The sequence below is a fragment of the Acomys minous genome (genome assembly GCF_964271855.1).
Source record: "Acomys minous genome assembly, chromosome: 6".
Lineage (NCBI taxonomy): Eukaryota > Metazoa > Chordata > Mammalia > Rodentia > Muridae > Acomys > Acomys minous.
In genome coordinates, this window is record NC_140487.1 from 45,278,882 (window position 1) to 45,299,229 (window position 20,348).

Genomic DNA, 20,348 nt, shown 5'->3' on the forward strand with positions numbered 1-20,348 from the left:
AGAACTGTGTACACTTTAGTAAAATTTTGTATGTGCTAAAATTGAAATGTGTTTCGAGCATGGAAGGGTGAAGAAGTATTAGAATTCAAGTAGAATTGTTAAAATACTTTTCTTTGTGGAGAAGAATGAGGGGAGTAAAGAATCAGGTTTTGTGGTACGAGTGACAGTAATGTAGCTTGTACGCATCTACTACATTCACGTCAGCAATTAGAAATGGCTTCAACGTGGGGAGGTCAACAGAGGCGGCAGCAGAGAACGCCTTTATCATTGCTCAGAAGAAGTAACTCATTAAACCGGTGACTGACCCAAAAGCCACAAAGTCGGTGCCTAAGTCCTGAAAGTTCGGCCCAGATCAAAGGCAGTGGCTGTGTGTGGGCTCCTTAAATCAAGCAGGCAAGAATGTACGTAGGAACAAAGGTGCAATAAAGCAGGCAAGAATATCTCCAGCCGGCACAGGACGTGCCACCCCAGAAAGTCCTACAGAAGAATGAGCGGCCTAACAAACTTACAACTAGTGAGTTCCGTGGAAGGAACTCCCCATGGAGGGAAACCAGGACCAGTCTGTCCAGTGGCTGCTCTGTAACCAATTAAAGGGTTTGGCTTGGAGAACGTCTTATTAGCAGCAGCCAGTGGAAGTTACTTAACTACTCTGATCTCAGTTTCTCCAGTTGACGATAAAACCCCTAATGCAAAGCTTGGCAGCTATGTGGTGAAAAGCCCCCCAAACAGCTTCTATTTTAAAAAGCGATACCAGAAAATAGCTATATACATATGGGCAAGACAGAAGAAACAAAGGCAACCATGGACTGCTGTTCGTGTACTGAACAAGAGCATTAAAGACGCCTTTATTAACACATACTACAGACACTCGCACCAAATATAAGAATTCCAGCAAACTCTATAGAATAACAGGCAGAATCAAATGCCAGCCAATTTTATTGTGATAGCATAAGACACAGTGTAAGATGGGAAAATTCTACACAATATGAAGAACTCAGCAATTATTTGTCAACAATGGCTTCTCTTCTGTTTCTTGTCGTCCACACTTATTCATCTTACAAGCAAACAGCCAATATCCAGGACAAGCTACAAGCATGCTAATATCTCCCTCTTGTTTTCAACTGGCTTCGAAGTATGCTATCCTAGTGGAATTCTGCCTCACGAGTAAGTACTGCTGCTCATAACCGTATGGAGGACAAAGAGATGCACATGTTTCCAACCAGAAGAATCTCATATATTCCTGGCTCTACTCTATCTTAAACCTTGTGGTCTTCGCCTCATTGTATGATTTTTGTTGTTGTTGTTCTTTCTTTTCATTAAACAAGAACACAATCCCGGCTTTGCCTGGTTGTGGCTATGAGCACTGAACTACTGTATTTCAGCTGTTCAGCACTCAGTGTGAACTTTGTTTTTCCTGCTCTTCCTGCGACCATCACTGTGCTCATTTTACAAATAAGGAAGTTCAAGTTTCAGAAGTTTAAAAAAAAATCCCATGTTTCATTTCTACCATCTTCTTTCTTTTATTAAGAAGCATAATTTCAGCAGAGAAAAGAAAGCTCAGTGGAATAAAGATAAATTTTTCTCATTTTAATTTGGGTGAGCCATGTAGACTTTGAAAGTAGGAGGGGGCTTTGTGTAGGGCAAAAAACAACCTAAGAACTCTTTCAAGTCCTCAGAGACATGAAAAACAGTAGCTCTGCTCTTCCAAGATTTCCATAGCAGAACATGAACAGTCTGTATGTTTTGACAACCGAAATCTCCAGAACTCGGTAGACATCTGTCCACTTCTAGCTTGGCCTCCTGGAATGCCTGCCCACGGCAGTGGCTAAGGAGCTGGCATTTGATACTGAGAACTGCCAAGCTTGCTCTGCACACAGATAGGCTGGAAGCACCAGTCCCTACCACTAATCACTCAGACTTGTACAAAAGTGAATCATTCACGTTGGGACTCAGTAACCTTCTTTCACATTGCTCCCATTATTTCCTTATCTGAGCGTTGAGTCTTATGATGATGAAAGGCTGAGTAATTCAACAACCTGTAACTTATAGCTGCGAGGCAGAAATTACAAGCCTTATGTCCCTATGGAGATAGTTAATGCTACTAATTTAAATGGCTTATAAAACACTTGTCATGGTAAAACTGCCGGAATGCTCTTTCTTTATTTAAGCAAATGTATGTGTGCTTGTTTGTCTCACCTACATTTCTTATTATATGAAGAAATTTCAGGAAGTATTAACTGTTCTAAGGTTTAGCCACTGCTGGGCCACATGGAAACCAAGCATTTTACCACAGCAGTGCTGTTAACTGCTTGTAGCCGTCTGTGCCTGTTGTCATAACTATGGGAGTGGTTAAGTCATAATCTAGTTATTTCATATACAGAGAAATTTTAATTAATTAATTCATGCATGTATGGGTGTTTTGTCTGCATAATGTCTGTGCACCACAGTCATGCCTGGTGACTTCAGAGGCTGAAAATGGTTGTTGGATATGAGACTGGAGTTACTGATGGTTCTGAGTTGCCATATACATGCTGGGAATTGAACTCTGGTCCTCTGGAAGGGCAGCCACTTCTCATAAGCTCTGAGCCACTTCCCCAGCCCCAGGTAGAGAGAATCTTTAGAACAGACCATACCCTATGGTTCTTGGGGTGTCTGTCTAGCACTGTGTCCAGCCAGTGTGATAAAGGCACTCCTATGCCAAGTCCTCCTTGACAGTTCAGGGAACGTGTTCTAAAACTCTTCAATCAAACCCTCTGTGCTCCGAGTACTAAGTGCTTGGTTCTGCTTAGTATAGATAGTTTTTCTTGGAAGGAAAATCATCTTAGACTAATGATTAAACACATATCCTTGGATCTTTGTAAGGCTCACCTGAAACAACAGCTTGTATTATCCTGTGCCACCATGTTTGCGCAGTTGGAAAGGTTATACCAAGAGACAGATACATAAAGAACTGCATATTGCTTATTTCCAAATCTTGACAATTTGAATGGATACTTATCGTAGGTAGTATTTGTGAGAAGGTGGAGAGAGAAAGGGGAGAGGGATAAAAAATAGAGAAGAGGAGGGAAAGAGGGAGGGGGGAGGGAGGGACTGTGATTTGAGACTGCCGCTTAAATAGCCCAGATTTATCCCAAGGCCAACCTGAAAGGGCAGGTTCGTCCCATGTCTCATTTATATTTTGGTCTTGTTTTCTAGACTGCACCACCCGCACCCATCACCCTCCATAAGCTTTGATCTCTGCTAACCCCACTGATTTACACTTTTGTGTTCACTCAAAAGTTATAACCATACCTGATCTCTTGGGACAAGGCTCTCTCTGTTCTGCCCTATATGTCTGCCGCTGGCTTAGTCTCAGACTACATTTATAACAATTTTCAGGAACACCACTTTCCTGAAAGTTCTCTCGGGCAGCTTAGTGAGTAGTGGCTACATTCCGGTAGCATCCTTGTCCATAATTGCCTTTTGATGTATCCCTCTGACTGTGAAAACATGGCACCACAGGATAATATAAACCTCCTTGGATCTGAGCAGGACCCACGGTCCTTTCTCACACCAAAGCTGGGCCCTTCCTGTCTCTATTGAGACCTACAGAGGGATGATGAAACAGTCGCATCATGCCCAGGACTCAACTCTTCAACCTTAGGACAAGTCTTTCTCTAGACAGTGCATCAGCAACCTTTCTTTCCTTTTTGCAAGTGAGAAGAACATTATAAAACTATCTAGGAGAGCAATATGGTCTGGCTCTGAAAGGTTGTTCTAAATTTTGTTTACTAAAATATTTCTCATGGTTGGAAAGGAAAGGAGTAAACAGAAGTTAAACCAGTCCTGTCTAGACATGTTTGGGCAAAGCGTCTGTCAGCAGGATATAATTTTAATAGAGATTAGTGATTTGGGTCAGAATTTCCAGTGTGAGTTGCATGTGGGGCAGCATGAAATATCTTAATAAAACCTAATTGTATTACAACTTTCACGTCTCATCTCTTGGGCCTCTCCGAGAAGGATACTAAACAAAGCTGTTCTACTTTTTGGTCTCTCCTTCTCTCTTGTACTTCCCATTTTCAAACCAACAACAAAAGCCAAGATATCACACTACAGTGTATTTTTCTGGCCAAAGCTCCCTGGGGGAAAATCAATGTTGAATGTGCCCTGATGCCTCCCAGGCTACCCAGAAAACTACAACTAGATGACTGCTGACATGCGCGTGTAGTCATCTCTGCTTGATCTCAGGTAGAGACGCTGAAGGCAGCTTCCCAGTTGGTTTAATTCTTAGACAGTTATCAAATTGGGAAAGGAAGGGACCATGGTGAAGCTCCAGTCAGCCAGTAGGCTTTGCTCTGTTTTGCTGTTCAGCCAGCTGGTCTGTAGAAATAAATTGCTCAAGCTATTGTCCATTTCCTAAAGTGAGCTCATGCTTAAAACCAAGTCCTGGGAATGCAGGAATCTGGGAGACCTCAGTTTTCTCACTGGCAGATGGGATGGCTGTGCTAAATGATCAGTGAAAGTGGTGGTACAGTGTTGGAAAGGAGTTAAGAAGCCTGGGCTGGTGTCTGGAGCAGATCTCAGTCTCCTCACTGTAAGAGGAACGGCAGTGCCAGTTGATCTACAGGAGGAGGTGGTAAAGTGCCGGAAAGTGTTCTGGATTAACCTCCACCAAATCACCAAATTGTAAGCTGTGTGATTTCATTGAGTATACCCACCCCTAGCACCCCCCCCAAAGCAATAAACAAATATTAAGTTATGAGGTTGTTTTGATGGCTCAGTATTTAAGAACACTTGCTGCTCTACCAGAGGACCCAGGTTCAAATCCCCAAATCCTCATGTCAGTTCATAACCATCTGTCACTCCAGTTCCAAGGGATCCAATGTTTTCTTCTATCTTCTGCAAACAAAAGGGACACGCGTGCATATAGAACACACATTCACATATAATAAACTAGTTTAAAAATTTTTTAAAGACGCATTAAGTTGCTCAAATTCTAAAATTCATCCGTTTAAATTGAGCTCTCATAATCCCATTTGACATGGAAATTATAATTACTCTAGATGTGATTTGGGCAACAAAAATCAAGAATGCATATAGCTGTAATCTTTGAGTGCGTGTTTTAAAATTAATTGAGAGGCTGGAGAGATAGCTCAGCGGTTAATAGCACTGACTGCTCTTCCAGAGGACTGAGGTTCAGTTCCCAACACCCACATGGTGGCTGTACCCACAGTTCTGTGGGGTTCACAGCCAATTCAGGCCTCCATAGGCACCAGGCACAGACTTGATGCACAGATATACATGCAGGCAAACCACTCATATTTATATATCCATATACTAATTACAAATTAATAAAAAAATTCTGCTGTAGAATCTGTTTTTATAGATTCTTTATAATTTTAGACTCCAAAGTCTACGTCTTACCATTAATAAATAAACTAAGGACCTTTCAGTCTTAACTTTGTCTATGCAAACATACATCAGAAATACTTTGTCTCCAATTTTTTTGTTACAACTCTGAGGTGATAAGTTATAGATACCTGTTCTTAAGCAACTTAGAAATAATTGACATTAACAGACTTTTTTTTTTTTAAAAACTAACCCACTAGTGACTTCTTTTCAATCAAAAATTGGTGAATTGTATTTGGAAAGGAATTTGAAGTAAACATGGTAGCCTGCTTAACTATTTCAACTAATGCCATTTGTTTGTTTGTTTTTCTAGACAGAGTCTCACCTTGTAGCCCTTAGTTGACCTGGAACTTCTCAAACAGATCAGGCTGACAGCAGACTCAGAGTTGTGCCTGCCTCTGTTACTGGGGGTTGGGATTAAAGGAGTGTATGATCACACTTGGCCTAAACTTTTCTATTTTTGTTTCTCTTTTAAATGTATTCTGTTCTTTCTCTGTCATTGTACTTGAAAAATAAAGATAGTGTGCTAACTATCTCAAAATCTTTGCTTCTCAATTATCTGCCTACACGTGGCCCTGGGAAACATGCCCCTCAGTGCCTATTGTTTACTCAGGGATTAGCATAGGCCCCTGTTTGCTTTCACTTTAGCAAGCCAGAATGTGAAAAATGTCCTTCTATCTTGTTCCTAACCTACCTGGATGCTCTTGAAATTTTTGCACGTTGGTGAATAGCAGGGCAGAATTTTCATGGGTATCCCCTTTGTTATGAGCAGTAGAAGTTTCACTCTTTGTCTTATTTTCCTTAGTTTTAAAAGGCAAATGTTTTCTAGGGCTATGAGAGGATTCTTGTATTTGTCCAGAGTATGAAGAAATCATTACCTCTCCTAGTGGAAAACTCAAAGCTTGGTTAGATTACCTCAGCCTTGCTCCCAGCTCCCAGGTGGTAGGCAGTATCCAAGAGCCCAGACCTTCAAAGCAGCAGTAAAAGCGTCATTATATTTCCACTTACAAGTCAATCAGCAACAACAGGAAGCTTTTTCTCCCCTGCTTATAGCTGAATATAATTTACCTGGTGTTGTCAGTCTTTCCTTTCCTTGCATTGTTTAAATAACACATGGGATATATAGCCTTTAGCTTTTAAATTATTATTATTTCAGGTGTCATTCCTGTTTTGCATGGATGGATCGGTTTTGCTGAAAAATTAATGCAGAGGACCTAGAGGGTGTGTCATAATGGTTGTACTTTCTCTTAAGGTTAGTAGCGCACATGTCATAGGGACTATGAGTGTCCCCATCTCAGCCACAGGACTCCCATATTCCACAGCAATGGAATGCTGACGATGAACGCCCACCAACAAGGCTGTGCCAGCATGCACAGGACAAAGAAAAGAATTGTTCCTGTCACCACTGTAGTCACAGAATATAAAGACTTGGGGTTGGAGTTTTGCAAATGGCAGTTTCCTATGGCAGAAGGTATCTAACAGTGTCACTGAGTCCACATCTACTACCACCTCGACTTTATAAATAGGAAAGGGGAATGGCAGGCAGCAACAGAGTCTCCTAAAGTCATGTTTATTTAGATACTTAAAAGCGACAAGTACTTCTGAGTCTTGCTCTTGTGGTTGCATGAAGTCTTGGGATTTTTCCTATAGAGAATAAAACTGGCCTCGTGCTGCCCTGGTAAAGGTGACAGATGTTATCTGCTAGGCTTGTATCTTACCCTGAAGTTACCTCTAAAAACATCTGAAAACTCAAAGTTAACGGTACTTTGTGAATGCTGTAAGCAGCAGATATGCAGGTTGTGGTGTGCCTGACCAAAGTCCTAATCAGTGTGTCCTTGGTTGCTTCAGGTGGTGGTCAAAAAGATTTGCCACAATTTAGGCAAATAAAAAATACTTACACTATTCCAATGTTTCCAACTGAAATAAATGTTTAAAATGATGGTTTATCCAGTTGACAGTATTTGGCTTGTCTTTTTCTCAAACAAGCCAATTTTGGTTCTTAGGCTCCCACAAAGAATGGTTCCCACTTGGTGACCAAATCAGGATTTGAATACCTAGCTTGTCATACCAGTAAATGTCAAGAGAGGCAACATTCCCTCCTAGCTACTAAATAAGACTAAATTTTTGTGCCAAATTACAGGAAAGCACAGTCTTAAGGTCAGATAAGAAATTAAATATACCAATGTACTGCTTTGGAAAATGAACATTATAATAATCTAATATTCTTAATTTTATGTACATGAATATAATGTATATCAACTTTTTACATGAGATACATACAGCATTTAAACACTTTACTGAACAAATAAGAATTTACAACGACAATATTACTGCTTGAAAGGGTGATGTGATCTTAGATTAGATCTATACTTTAACAGAGAAAAAATTTTAATAGCTTACAATAATAGAAACATCAACATTTAAAACAGACTTTATAAAATAATTTATATTTATATAGTTCCCCTAACATCTATAGAGAGGAATGATTTGCATTTGTGAATGTGTGCAACGAATGGCATATTTTAAATTTTCAGGTAATAAAATAATTTAAAAGCAGTTCATGCAATAGCCAAACCGAGGGGTAGTATCCATCAAGATACTCCCTTCCTTTGACATCAACCAGCATCAGACAGATGGACCCTAAGTACCATAGCTGTGTGTGAGTATACGTCTCCATTAGACAGACATTAATATACACGTATTGGGATACTTTCTTTCAAGCGCAGGTCACAACTTGTGTTTGCCGCCATAAGAGTAGTCAGTTTACAGGCAAGGTGTCTTTCCTGGAGTTCTACACATCTTTGCTTAAGGTAACTAACAGACCTTCCTTGTTTTCACAACTTTACTCTGATACTTCACAGAGTGTCCCCCATGTCCCACGACATAAACATCCAACAGGTAGGACTTGCCAGGCTGCAGATCTTTGATTGTTTCTGTGGTCACTGCTTTCTTCGGGTTTTGGCTGTGAAAGTATTTGCAAAGGATCTTCTCTGACTTCTCCCTGGTGTCTGGTCCTAGGCACTGGTTTCTCTCTCTTCTCTTCTGCTCTTCACTGTAGTTACCATCCACTTCTTTTCTGTAGATACAAAACTTTCTCCTTTCTTGGGTGCCCAGCCAAGCCACGGTGACTGAAGAGCAGGTGCGGAGCTTGTCGAAGGCTTTGATTCTTGTGTCTTTGGGGAGGGAGGGGAACGCCTGCTTACTGGGCCTGGTGGTGGCCAGTATTTTCAACATCGATGCTCCTTTCTTGTTGCCTTTCAGTCGGATGAGGTATTTCGCTTTGGGTTTCCCTCTTACCTGGAACTGCCGAATGCCTTCCACACTCTGTGACAGAAGCAGCTTCCCATCTCTTCTCACTTGCACTTGGACAGCATCCAGACAAGAGTGAACGAAGAAGGTAACTTTTTGGTGAGAGGAGACTGGAGCAAACCGCAGGAACTTCCTCCCCTTCCTTTTAACAAACACGTCTGTGATCCTTCCGTCTTTGAGCTCCACTGTCTTCTGTTTCGCTTCCTTTTTGGTCCTGGCAAAGGCACCGACGTAAGCCGTGCTCATGTTGCTGTTGGTATTGACCATGAAGACGTCAAAGTAGTACTGAGTGTCGGGCTTCAGGTCAGAGACAGTGAAGATATTTTTGTTTCCTATGCAGATTTTCTGAATATCAACCTTGGGCCTCCAGTAGTTATGGCGCCCCAGTTTGGGAGAAGGCTTTACCAGGAAGCTGCGATCTTTACCCAAGTTCTCTGCTGGAAATCCAAAATGGGCAAAGTCAAAGGGGTTAAAGTCCAGGCCAGGTTTGGGTGCTGTCATGAAGGCATCATCTGGACTCAGCTTGGTTTCCACTGCACAGAGGCTTTTGAAATTGTGCTCCTTATTGACGACCACGCAGTAGTCTATGGGTTGTTTCAACAGAGAGGCTGTGGGGCTCAGCTTCCAGGCTAAAGTGACAGTGGTTCGTCCGAGGGAGGTCACATCAACCCTGGGGTCATATGGTAAGTCAGGGTATGGCTGATCAGATTCTGGAGTGGTGGTGGCATATATTTTGAAATGTGTGTCTTTCTCTGTTGAAAGAAGCTCCAACTGATACAAACCCGATGGGGAGCTTGAAGATAGAAAATACTCGACATCATTGCCCTTGTAGGAGAACAGTTCTGTGCCCTGCACATCAGTCATCTGCTGCCTCTGCTGGTCAAGTGGTTCGGGGTCACCTGGAGAAAAAGGGGGGAAACATATACTACATGTTACTTTGGCTTGCCAGTCTTGCTTTGTGTTTTCAAATATCTTATCTTCATGTCAAACACATGGCATATTTCTAAGACAATGACTCCACAGTTATGGGAAGACCAAAACCATCATGTCCGCTAATTTCAGAGATCATGCACTGTAAGTCTTCCTACTTCCCCATGGGCTCTTCCAAGATTGGTCAAGTTCTACAACCCATGGGCATCCTTCTCAAAGGAGCAGCTGACAGGCCTTTGTCTTAAAGCTGAGATGCCCTCAGAAGGGGCTACAGCTGTGTTTCACTCATTATCTGCATTTGCTTTCCACCCTCTCCATCTTCTTCAGGTGACTAACCCTTTTCTCCTACTGACTTGCTTTTCACCCTTTAAACAGCGCTAAATGCCTCTCTATTTGCTTGCCTGAAACCTTTATTCCCCAGATATGACATGGTCTTAACCTTGGCTGAGCCTCAAAAATGACCTCTCTAGAGCTTTTAGTAGCCTGCAACAGTTCAGCCAGAATGTCTGAGGCTGAAATCAAGCGCCTGAGGTTGTAGATGCTGCAGATATGCAGACAGGCTTGCAGAGAGCAGACACAGGGGGCTGGCAAACCACTCGCCTCCTCACTCCCATTTGCCTGTTTTGCTTTAGCCACGCTCAGTGTCATCTCATGACATCTCTCCACTTCAGGCTCCAGCGTCCGGAGGAGCTGGGCTGTTTCCCTTACTTGCAGAAGGCTGTGCGTTTCAGTAGGCTTCAGAGCTCTGAGGCTAGACAGATCCTGCCGCTTACCTGATCCATCTGCACTGGCCTCCTCACGCAGCTCCTGGAGGCTCAGCTTCCACTCCAAAGGCGCATCACAAGGTGTCACTGTGACCGACATTGGGGTGTTATCTTCCTCAACCATGAAGAAATACCTACAGGAAAGTTCAGACTCTGTGATGATTCTAATAATGATAATCATCAAGACTTACCAGAAAAGCTACTTGGTTTTCATTTTTACTCATTTAACATATCTCAGAGAAAACATAAAACTGTGAAACTCCAAGGGTTCAAAATCCAAATGCAAATCGGCAGCCAAACTTAATTTCAACAAATACAATGAAGGTTAAAAAAAAAAAAAAGGATATTCAATCAAATGTTCTGAGTTCAAGATGAACTCTTGTCCATCTGTAGGGGCCCCACCACATAAGAAGTCACAACCACTAAGCGTTTGCTGTGTGCCCTATAGCCCTGTGCTTTACCAAATGTTTGTGTTACCTTGATGTTACTCTGACATGTCATCCACTACACCAAAAGATCAGTTTCCAACATCATAATTCTAAAATGTACCATTGGTCTCTGGCACAATATCAGAGTACATGTGTTTATTATTTATTTATTACCAAACATCCTTTTGATTTAAGTATGTTAATAATTTTTAAGGAGAATTTTTTTTAAAAATCGAAACATTCTGTCCTGTGCTTTTACCTCAGACATTTTTTTTTAGTATCTCAGGAGACATTTTATGGATAATAAAAATAAAATGATGCATATTCCAACTCGAAATTGCCTTCATAATTTTACTTGATTATCTTTCAAAGTCTGTAACCTTCCAAATAAGGGAAACTGGTGTCACTGCTGGTTAACCCACCCATAGCACTCAGAGCGTCTATGGCAGAGGAGGTGGGTGGGCCTCACTTCCTGTATGTTGTATCAACTTAGCATCCCTCACATCATTCTTTTCCATATGCCCACATATGGCCACACATGCCACATACAGTATCCAATTCTCCTGACACTGACCACCATTTTTGCATCCAATCTCCCTAGTGAGCCTGGGCCTTCACACGCATGTCCCTTTTCTATTGGTTCTTATTCCCATATCACTCCAGATACCTGTTTTTTTTCTCTTATATGTTAACCACTCTCAGCTTTAAATCTCCAGCCTGAACTCTTTCCATCTTCAACAAGACAGTGGCATTTCAAACTTGAGGCATCTAATCTGAATCCCTGCAGCAATCCCTTTTCAGTGGATCAACTTCCTTCCGGTCTCTCTGGACAAACATTTTGAAGTCCCTCTTGGTGGTTTTTTTCCCTACCTCACACAGAGTATATAAGCAGACATTGTTAACTTTGCCTTTAAAATACATGCAGAACCTACTTACTGCCTGGCTGGTCTACAGCTTCATTCCCTCCTGCCTGAGCCTCTGTGTGGGTGTGGCCTCCTGACCAGGCTCCCTGTTTTCACACTGGAGCCCTTTGGTTTTGTAAACCTCAAACACAACACTTGCCCTCACTCAAAACCCTCTGAGACCTGAGTGCTGCAGAGTAAGAGCCACAGAGCTGACAGCACATCACAAGTCCCTTCATGCTCAACCTCAGGGGGATGTGCTTTGCCATTGTTTCCCTCCGAGCTCTGTTGCCTGTGGTATATCTAAGTCAGCTCCTGCTGAGGCCTCTGTAGGCCTGTTCCTCCATGTAGGAGAGCATTTCTCTTTGATACAGACCAGGGCACACTCAGGCACTTCCTTCAGCACTCTACTCCAGCACCACTGTGGATCCATTTGGATTCCATAAGTAAAATATTTCCTTCTTGCTAATGAATGTCTCTTTTATTTTATTTTTCAAGTATTTACTGTCACCTAACATATTATGTTGCTTTTATTCCTTTTTCAATTTTTCCATCTCCCTCAACCAGACTGTCAGCCACAAGAGGGCAGCCATTTATTTCATTGGTGTATATACTCAGACACTGAAATAATTCAAAATATTTGTTGAGTCAATTAACCAATTGTGGTTTTTCACCATTAAATGGTTTTACTACTTTCAGCTACTCTTTCCATTGAAACAGGAGCAATCTCTATAAAAAGCCCTAATGAACGTTTCTAGTGCCTGGAGATACACTGGACAATCACATTGAGAACTTTTCCTTTCCAACTTTTACAAGTTGAAAAAGAAGTATGTAGAATTTCTTATTCCCAAACTAAAACAACATCACAATCTGCACATCACTGTTGATGGCAACATACTTTTCCTGTGTCTAAGCCTTGTCATTTCTCACATGTTCCTGAACCTCTTCCCAAGTACCATTAACTCACAAGCATCCTTTGCCCAAGACCAGTTGTCAGGGCCCTTATACTTAAGCTAAGGGGGTCCTAGAAGGAGCCACAGCATTGCTGCGGCCCTGTCCAGACCTTGTGTTTTACTTGTGTGGAAACACACAGTTTTTCTTTTTCAGCTTTGAGCCCTCTTCACAGCTTGACATTTTTAGCTTTTGGTAAGCCTTTCACTGATCTCATGGTCAGGCTTCCTCAGTGAGGCCCCACCTTCCTCACCAGGCTCTGGTCTTGTCTCTATATCTTGGGCTTTTTGTGCTGTAACCACATAGGACTTCTGTATTCTCCCAAACACTTCCCAGTCCTGGGTCTTTGAGATGGGTATTTTGACAGCTCCCTCTCTGCCCTACCGATTTAAATTCTGCTTCTTCAGAAATGTTTCTCACTTATTCCAGAAGAGATTTGCATTTTCTTTCTCAGGGCCTGTGTTCCCCACTTGTCACATTTACTGCGATTTGTGCCTATTGCCTATTGCATTTGTGTGGTTATTTGATCTCATATTCCCCCAAGGCGAGTTAGGGATCATTTTTCATATCATGCCCTGTGTATGCCCTGTGCTCAGCATGCTAACACAGAGTTCTGCATAGAGCAAGCACTTGCTGGGCATTTTTAATGAATGAATTGCTAAGTCAATGAGATGAACCCAGGAATCTTAACAGCCATCTCGTTAGTCTAGCCTGAGAATATTATATCTAGACTATGTTTGGATTTGAATACATAGAATCCGAATAAAAATTAAGACAGAAGCTTTTCTCCTCGCTATTCTGAGAAGAATTTGGAAATGGAAGGTGATATAGGGTAAGAGAAGACAGACTGAAGATCCTGTTAAGCAAATGCAACATCTTAAAAACAGTACTAGACAGTGACCTGAAAGGAGAACTAGATGATTCCATTATTTACTGTATGACGTCTGATGTACCACTGGACCAAGGCACATCCCATACACATGTCAGGATATTTGCTATTTAATTCTTCCTACTTTGTAGAGATTTTCTTTTATCATTTAGCAGAGATGATATTAGGCAGAGCCTTTCCATGTCACAAAGAATAGAGATACAATATCAAATAATGTCTGGAATTCTACGAGTTCTTTTTCTTGGATTTTATTTGAATAGCAATGCCAGAGCCAAAAAACAAAAAAAAACCAAACCAAAACAAAACAGTGGCAAAGCTGATCTGCTTGTTGTTCTCTTCCTTTCAGAAAGCAGTTTCTTTCCCTAGCTAAGCAATGATGTATCAGGAACTTGATGACAGAGTATGTACCTATTAGCAAACAGGAGGATGCTTGCATTGCTCGAGGTGATCACATACAGCTGCAGGATCACACTCAGCTCGAGTTGTGCACATACAGCTGCAGGACATCCTTAAGGTAACACTTTCATCAGAAAGCTCGCAAGGGCGATAATAAGAAGTGGTGAGCCATGATCTGTGTGTTCAGATATGTACTGCAAAGTGACATTGGCAGAAATGAGATGAACCAGGAAGCATGAATGAGGGAGGCACACCACAGACCGCCCAACTTAGCAATTTTTTTGTGTAAACATGAGAACAACCACTACATTTGATGTCTTCTTCTACTCCTCCAGACAATCATCTGAGGTAGAACATCAAGAATGGTTGTGTGTACATGCCACTGGACAGCAACAACCAGAAAATTGTGTTTCTTTCTTAGAACTACAGCTCTGCCTAACTAGTGTAAGCAAACACTTCACTCGGTTGTAGATACAAAAGGTTCTAAAAATGTGTTTTGAAAAAAGACAACTTTGTTTGGATTTGCAAGTCGTAACTGAGTTGGGTTCCTATGAAACCATCAAATGGACCTACAGGTACTTCTGGGTTTTCAGATGAGGGGAATGCTAAGCAGAAAACAAATAGTAAACACTGAACCCCTACTCTGATCTAGCCAATGGACAGGACATCCTTCACAGCTATGTGGAGAGCAGGGACTAACTCTGACATGAGCTCTGACGCCCCATATTTGATGACCTCCCCTTGGTGGGGAGCTCTGGTGGCACTCGAAGAAAGAATAGGCAGACTACCAAGATGAGATTTGATAGCCTGAAACCATAAAGTGGGAGAGGAGATTCCCCCCTTGGACATGGACCTAAGGGAGGGTAATAGGGTGGGGGTGGGAGGGTAGGAGGAACAGGAGGATGTGAGTGATGGGAGAACAATTGAGTTGTAATCTGAATAAATTAATAAAAAAAGAAAAAAGACAAAAATAATAAATTATAAATGAAAAAAGAAAAGGGAAGATGTACTGAGAGTCGTGTAATGTTACATAATAAAAAATATTTTTTTAAAATTTTCATTTTAATACTACCCTTAGAACTTCAACTTATTTAATTTTTGAAGATCACAAGGTGAGCCATTTATTTGATTAAGTGACATGATTATATAGTTGGAAAGCTGTATTTAAAGAATACTGCAAAGAGAACAGAACCCAAGTGTATTTTGGGAAATGAAAGACATGCCTAAAGAAAAATTTTGGTCTCTTTCACTCAACAAATTTTAGGGATAAAAATATAAACTGCTCAGTGACAATTCAGTTAATATTAAGTATTCCTCTAAAGGCATGCATGGATTCATGTATATTTTCTAATTCACACCAACTGAGCCTCTGTGAGGACCAGGGTAGCAAGCTTCTGCATGTACTAAGCATTCCATCTTTTAGCTTCAGTCTCATGAATGCCATTTAAAGGTTCATAATTATTTGCCCCTCCAGTAGTTCTTAGTGTGCTGCATTCACTCCTTCACACAGGTTATTTTACGTCAGGGTTGAGACAGTGCCCATTTCACCTCTGATCATCTGTGCTCCTTCCGACTGACCACAGCACAAAATGGTGGGACCAGGAAATAGAGAGGTTTGGAGTAACATTCTCCCTCCGTGAAACTGAAAATATGCCTTCCGTGGAGCCTCTTGTATGGACACTGATTAGCAAGCCCTGCAAGGACAGTACCTTCTAGGTGTGTCTCTAAAGAGGTAACTGCTGATTTCAGCACCATCTGGAATCACAGAAGAATCCTGGGGAAATGCCTTATCCCGGATCTGCATCTGAAAAAGCTCCTCATCTCGGGTGGGCAGCTTCTGGGTCCTCGAGGTGAGTGGTAACAGGAACCACAGCAGACACCAATGCAGTAGCTCCATCCTGGGCAACAAAAACAAGCACTTCAATTAGCTGAGCAGGCAGACGCTAGGTCCGTTAGGAAACTTCCTGAAGGCTCAACACGCTTGATTTAGAGAGAATCGATGATGTAACACATGTCATGTACACACACAATTTTGAAGCAGTTCTTCTGTGTTTCATTAAAACTATCTCATAACGTTGAGAATTTATTTACTAGAATCTCAGACATTCAGAAATATTTTTAAATGAAAGATGTTTTGATTCATTAACTTCCCTGGGTCCTAAGAAAGAAAGCGCTTCATTGTGAAGAAGCCAGCGTGTAGGGATTAGGAATAGGGAGATCTGGACAAGAGGGCCGGGTGAGAGAACTTAAATCAGAGATGGGTGGCATCTCTGGGATGTGCCGGAGACCTAGGATAGAGGACACACCAGGAAGTCTATGGTGGGTCACCCTAGCTGAGATTTATAGCAGTCAGAGATATGGAGCATGAAGCGGTCACCTCCTATAGCCAGGCAGGAATTCCAGAGAAGGGATAAGGGCATCAACCTACCCACAAAACACTCTACCCAAATTTGTCCTGCCTACAAGCTGTTCAGAATCAAAAATGGAGCAAAGATTGAGGGAATGGCCAAGCAAAGAGTATTGGTCTCTCTATTGGTCCATGAGAGAGAACCAGTCCCTGACACTATTAATGTTACTCTGCTATGCCTGAAGACCGGAGCCTAGGACAACTCCTCTGAGAGGCTTCACCCAGCAGCTAATAGAAACAGATGAAAAGACCCACAACTAAAAATTAAACAGAGCTCGGAGAGTCCTATGGAAAAGTCGGGGAATGACTGATGGAGCCAGAGGAGTCAATGACTCCAAAAGAAGACCTACAGAGTCAACTAACCTGGGTCCATGGTCACACAAAGACTTAGCCACCAAGCAATGAGCACGCATGGACTGGTCTTAGGCACCTTATACACATGTAGCAGATACACAGCATGTTCTTCATACGTGTCACACTAAAACTGGAGCTGTGTCCTTCTCTGACTATGATGCTTGCCTTTGGATGCTGTCCCTCTAACTGGACTGGTTTGTCTGGTCTCAATTGGAGAGGATGCTCCTATTCTTGCAGCAACTTAATGTGTCAAGGAGGGCTGGTTCCCATGGGGACAGCTCCTTTCTCTGAGGAAAGGGAGAGTGGAGAATGGGGGCTGAAGTGTGTGAGGGGGACTGGGAGGAAAAGAGGGGGGACTGCAATCAGGACATAAAGTGGACAGATAAACTAATTAATGGAGAAAAAAGAAACTATTCATAATTAATCCCCAAATTTAAGAAACAGGAAGATGAGGAGGGGGAGAAGAAGAAGAAGGAAGTAAAGAAGAAAGAAGAAGAAGGAGGAGGAGAAGGAAGAGAAGGAGAAGAAGAAGAAGAAGAAGAAGAAGAAGAAGAAGAAGAAGAAGAAGAAGAAGAAGTCCTATCAGTGTCTGAATGGTTGAGGATCACCAAGGTTTAGTCCTTTCAGGTTTTACAAAATGTACACCCAAGGTTGGCCAAAGTCATTGCTCAGGAGCTGGTAAATAATTGTTGACACAGTTGAACAAGTTCTTACAATCTATGTCATAGAGATCCATTGGAAGACAGAAATACTTTACACATTTTCTAAATTTGTGCTTAAAATTTGACCCAGAATTTTGTATATTTTACTTAACATTAGCATTTTATCCATTAGGGATTCTTTTTTTAAGATTGAAATGCTCAACTCCACCATTTTTTAAACAGTTTGTTTAAAGCAATAATGTAAGTTAATTTATTGATATCTATTTGTTATAACTAACAGAAGCATAGATGCACATGGCAAATTTCAAATTTTTTCATGGCAAAAACCAGGCCTCAGATCCCAGCTGTAGAACAAGCCACTCAGCACCTTAACTTGGTCTTAACTTCTTAAAGGATCATTTCAACTGAGTTATCTTGTGGTGATTGTCACCGACTTCTCTCAAGGCTCCCTATCAGTCACAGAGGCTCATTTCCTATGCCCACACACTCAAGGGCACTGTTAAGGCCACTGTCTTCTTTGTGACTCAGTGTTCTGTAGGATGGCCTAGACAGGAACAAGGATTGACATATTAAGTGAGGTTTTGTTCCTTGGATTAGCCATTTTTTTCTCATAAAATTTTGTAAAAAATTATTTCCCAGGAATTTAAGTATTAGGAAAATATAATGGTTTTACACTTAAGTATTCCCCACAGTGAGAAAGTAAAATACAGATGTTGGCAATAATTTCAGATGAAGTGGATACTAGTGAAAGTTTGGCATCATTTGACTTTAGTTTTTGTCTTTTTTGGAGTACCATGGGGGGGGGGATAAAAAGAGGGGCACTCAGTGGTTAACAATCCTTATTGGTCTTCTAAGGGAGCCAAGTTTTGTTCCCAGAACTCACATAGGGCGGACTCACAGCCTGTAATTCCAGTCCCAGGGCATCTAATGGCTCTGGTCTTCTGGGACGCTCACACACATGTGGCATTCCCTTTCACATTCGTGCACTCGCATTCACATAAACACAAAAAGTATAAATTTTTAGATATCAAAAATGACTTTTGAAAGCAATAAACTTTATAATGAGGATATGAGTAGTTTTTCACAGTCGTCTTGCTTAAAAAGTTCTTTCAACTTCTACATATTTTTGTCTACAAGCAGCTGAGTGAACTATAGTCAAACTCAAGGAACCAGATGCTAGCTAACAGGGACATGGTAGGCTGAGCAGGGTAGGTGTTTTTTTCCCTTCTTTTTTCCCCGTTACTGTCAGAAGTTAAAGGAGTGGAAAATCTGAATGGCATTTGATATTTGGTAAGTATGCAATAAAATGTGCTTAGGAAGATTTTCTATTTTAACCAAATAGAACATACGTGGTTATTCCTCTTGGAGTGGTACAAACATTGCCTCCTGAGAGGAGAGTCCAGACAGTGCTTTAAGTCTCTTCAGAATGGTGAGTGAGACTTTGGCTACTCCTGGGCAGCACTCCTCAGTTTGCTCCCTGTCTGCCCATAAAGTGGTCAATGGCACAGTTCCACTAGGTGACTCAGGCCCATGAGATTGACTCATGCTTTTTGGGTACTTGGAAAAATCTCAGATTGAAAGACCTAGCATGCCATAACCATCAGAAATGTCCCAATGGTAAACTTATGGATGAATTAATAATTATGTACATGAAGTAAGTAAACATTGGCAAAACTATGACCAACTATAGATTTGAGTATTGGAATAGATTCCAACCATAAGAGAATCGAGTTAACTTTTTAAAATTAGAAATAAATTGGCATATAACAATTGTATATATTTTGACATATAGTCTGACAATTTGATACATTTGTATAACATACACTGATCAAGTCAGAATAATTAGCATCCCTATTCTCTTAAGCCGTTATTACTCCTTTCTGACCTTTTCCTCTAGCTCTTAGGCTACATCCACTGAATTACGGTCAACGCACAGCCACGCTGCTGAACCATGGACACTTTAGTATCATTTCTTCTATCTGCAATTTGGTGTCTATTATCCAACCTTTATCTAAGCCTCCTCTTTTATTTATCAAAATATCACATTTTCTCAAATATCATTCCACCAAAAGTGTGCTTTTGGCTTCTGTCAGCCGTCATAATTGTCATGCCAATTATGATGAGCAGGGCAGATTGTTTTTTCAGAGAAGTTCTTAAAGGTGGCATAACCACAAAACACAGGAATTTATACTATATCACACTATGGTTCAACATTTCATATTTTAAGCATATAGTTATTTATTTACTTTGTGTGGGAGAGGATACAGGTATCCCTGTAAGTGCTCGAATGGCAGAGGTCGTAGGATAATTCTGGGGAGTTGGTTCTCTTTTTCTACCATACGTGTTCTAGAGATTGAACTCAGGTTGCCGGGGTCACTGAGCAGTTACCAATTTGACATTAAATAATGAGGCTGGCAAAGTCACTCTGTTGAACATTAGTTGAACATTGGTCACTTGTCCAACCTTATCAGATTATGGACAGGATTTATTTCTAAAAAAACGTGTTTCGAGAAAGCAACAAAGAAAATCAAACATTACTTTGCAAGCATAGTGTGTAGACCTTAATTCATAATTTATACTCACTGATTAAAAACAGATTCATTTATAGATTGTTTTAAATGGAGGTCTTAAAGCTTTACAGTTTCTTTAACTCGTGTGTTCCCTCTAAAGCTTTCATTCTAAGAATTAGTCACTTCATTTTTTAAAAAAAAATTAGCCTACAAAGTAGTAAGTTTTGTTGCCAGACTTTTACTCATATGTATCACTACACTTTTTGATTACTTAAGGGCTCCGCACTCCCTTCTCCCAACTTCCCCTTCCTTCCTCCAAATGCTCCTCCTGCTTTCATGTCGCCACTTTAAATAAACAATTGGAAACGCATTCCTCTTCAGACTAAGCCTCTAAGAACAGATTTCTAAAATTACAAAAGTGCCCTCTAATGGTGCAGCTTCTCTTGTTTCTCATGTTT

General features: G+C 41.2%; 1 protein-coding gene across 3 annotated transcripts in view; it reads right to left on the reverse strand.

The window, feature by feature from the left end:
- Positions 1-918: 918 nt before the first annotated feature.
- The window catches only part of NDNF (neuron derived neurotrophic factor), a 41,374-nt gene continuing 21,944 nt past the window's right edge, over positions 919-20,348 (reverse strand). For all 3 annotated transcript variants that reach the window (XM_084784419.1, XM_084784420.1, XM_084784421.1), the window contains exons 2-4: positions 15,667-15,855; positions 10,401-10,525; positions 919-9,596 (exon numbers count right to left, since the gene is read on the reverse strand). In XM_084784419.1, the coding sequence (XP_084640545.1) occupies positions 8,203-9,596; positions 10,401-10,525; positions 15,667-15,854 (1,707 nt within the window). In that variant the 5' untranslated portion in view covers position 15,855 and the 3' untranslated portion in view covers positions 919-8,202. The remainder of the gene's footprint in view (positions 9,597-10,400; positions 10,526-15,666; positions 15,856-20,348) is intronic.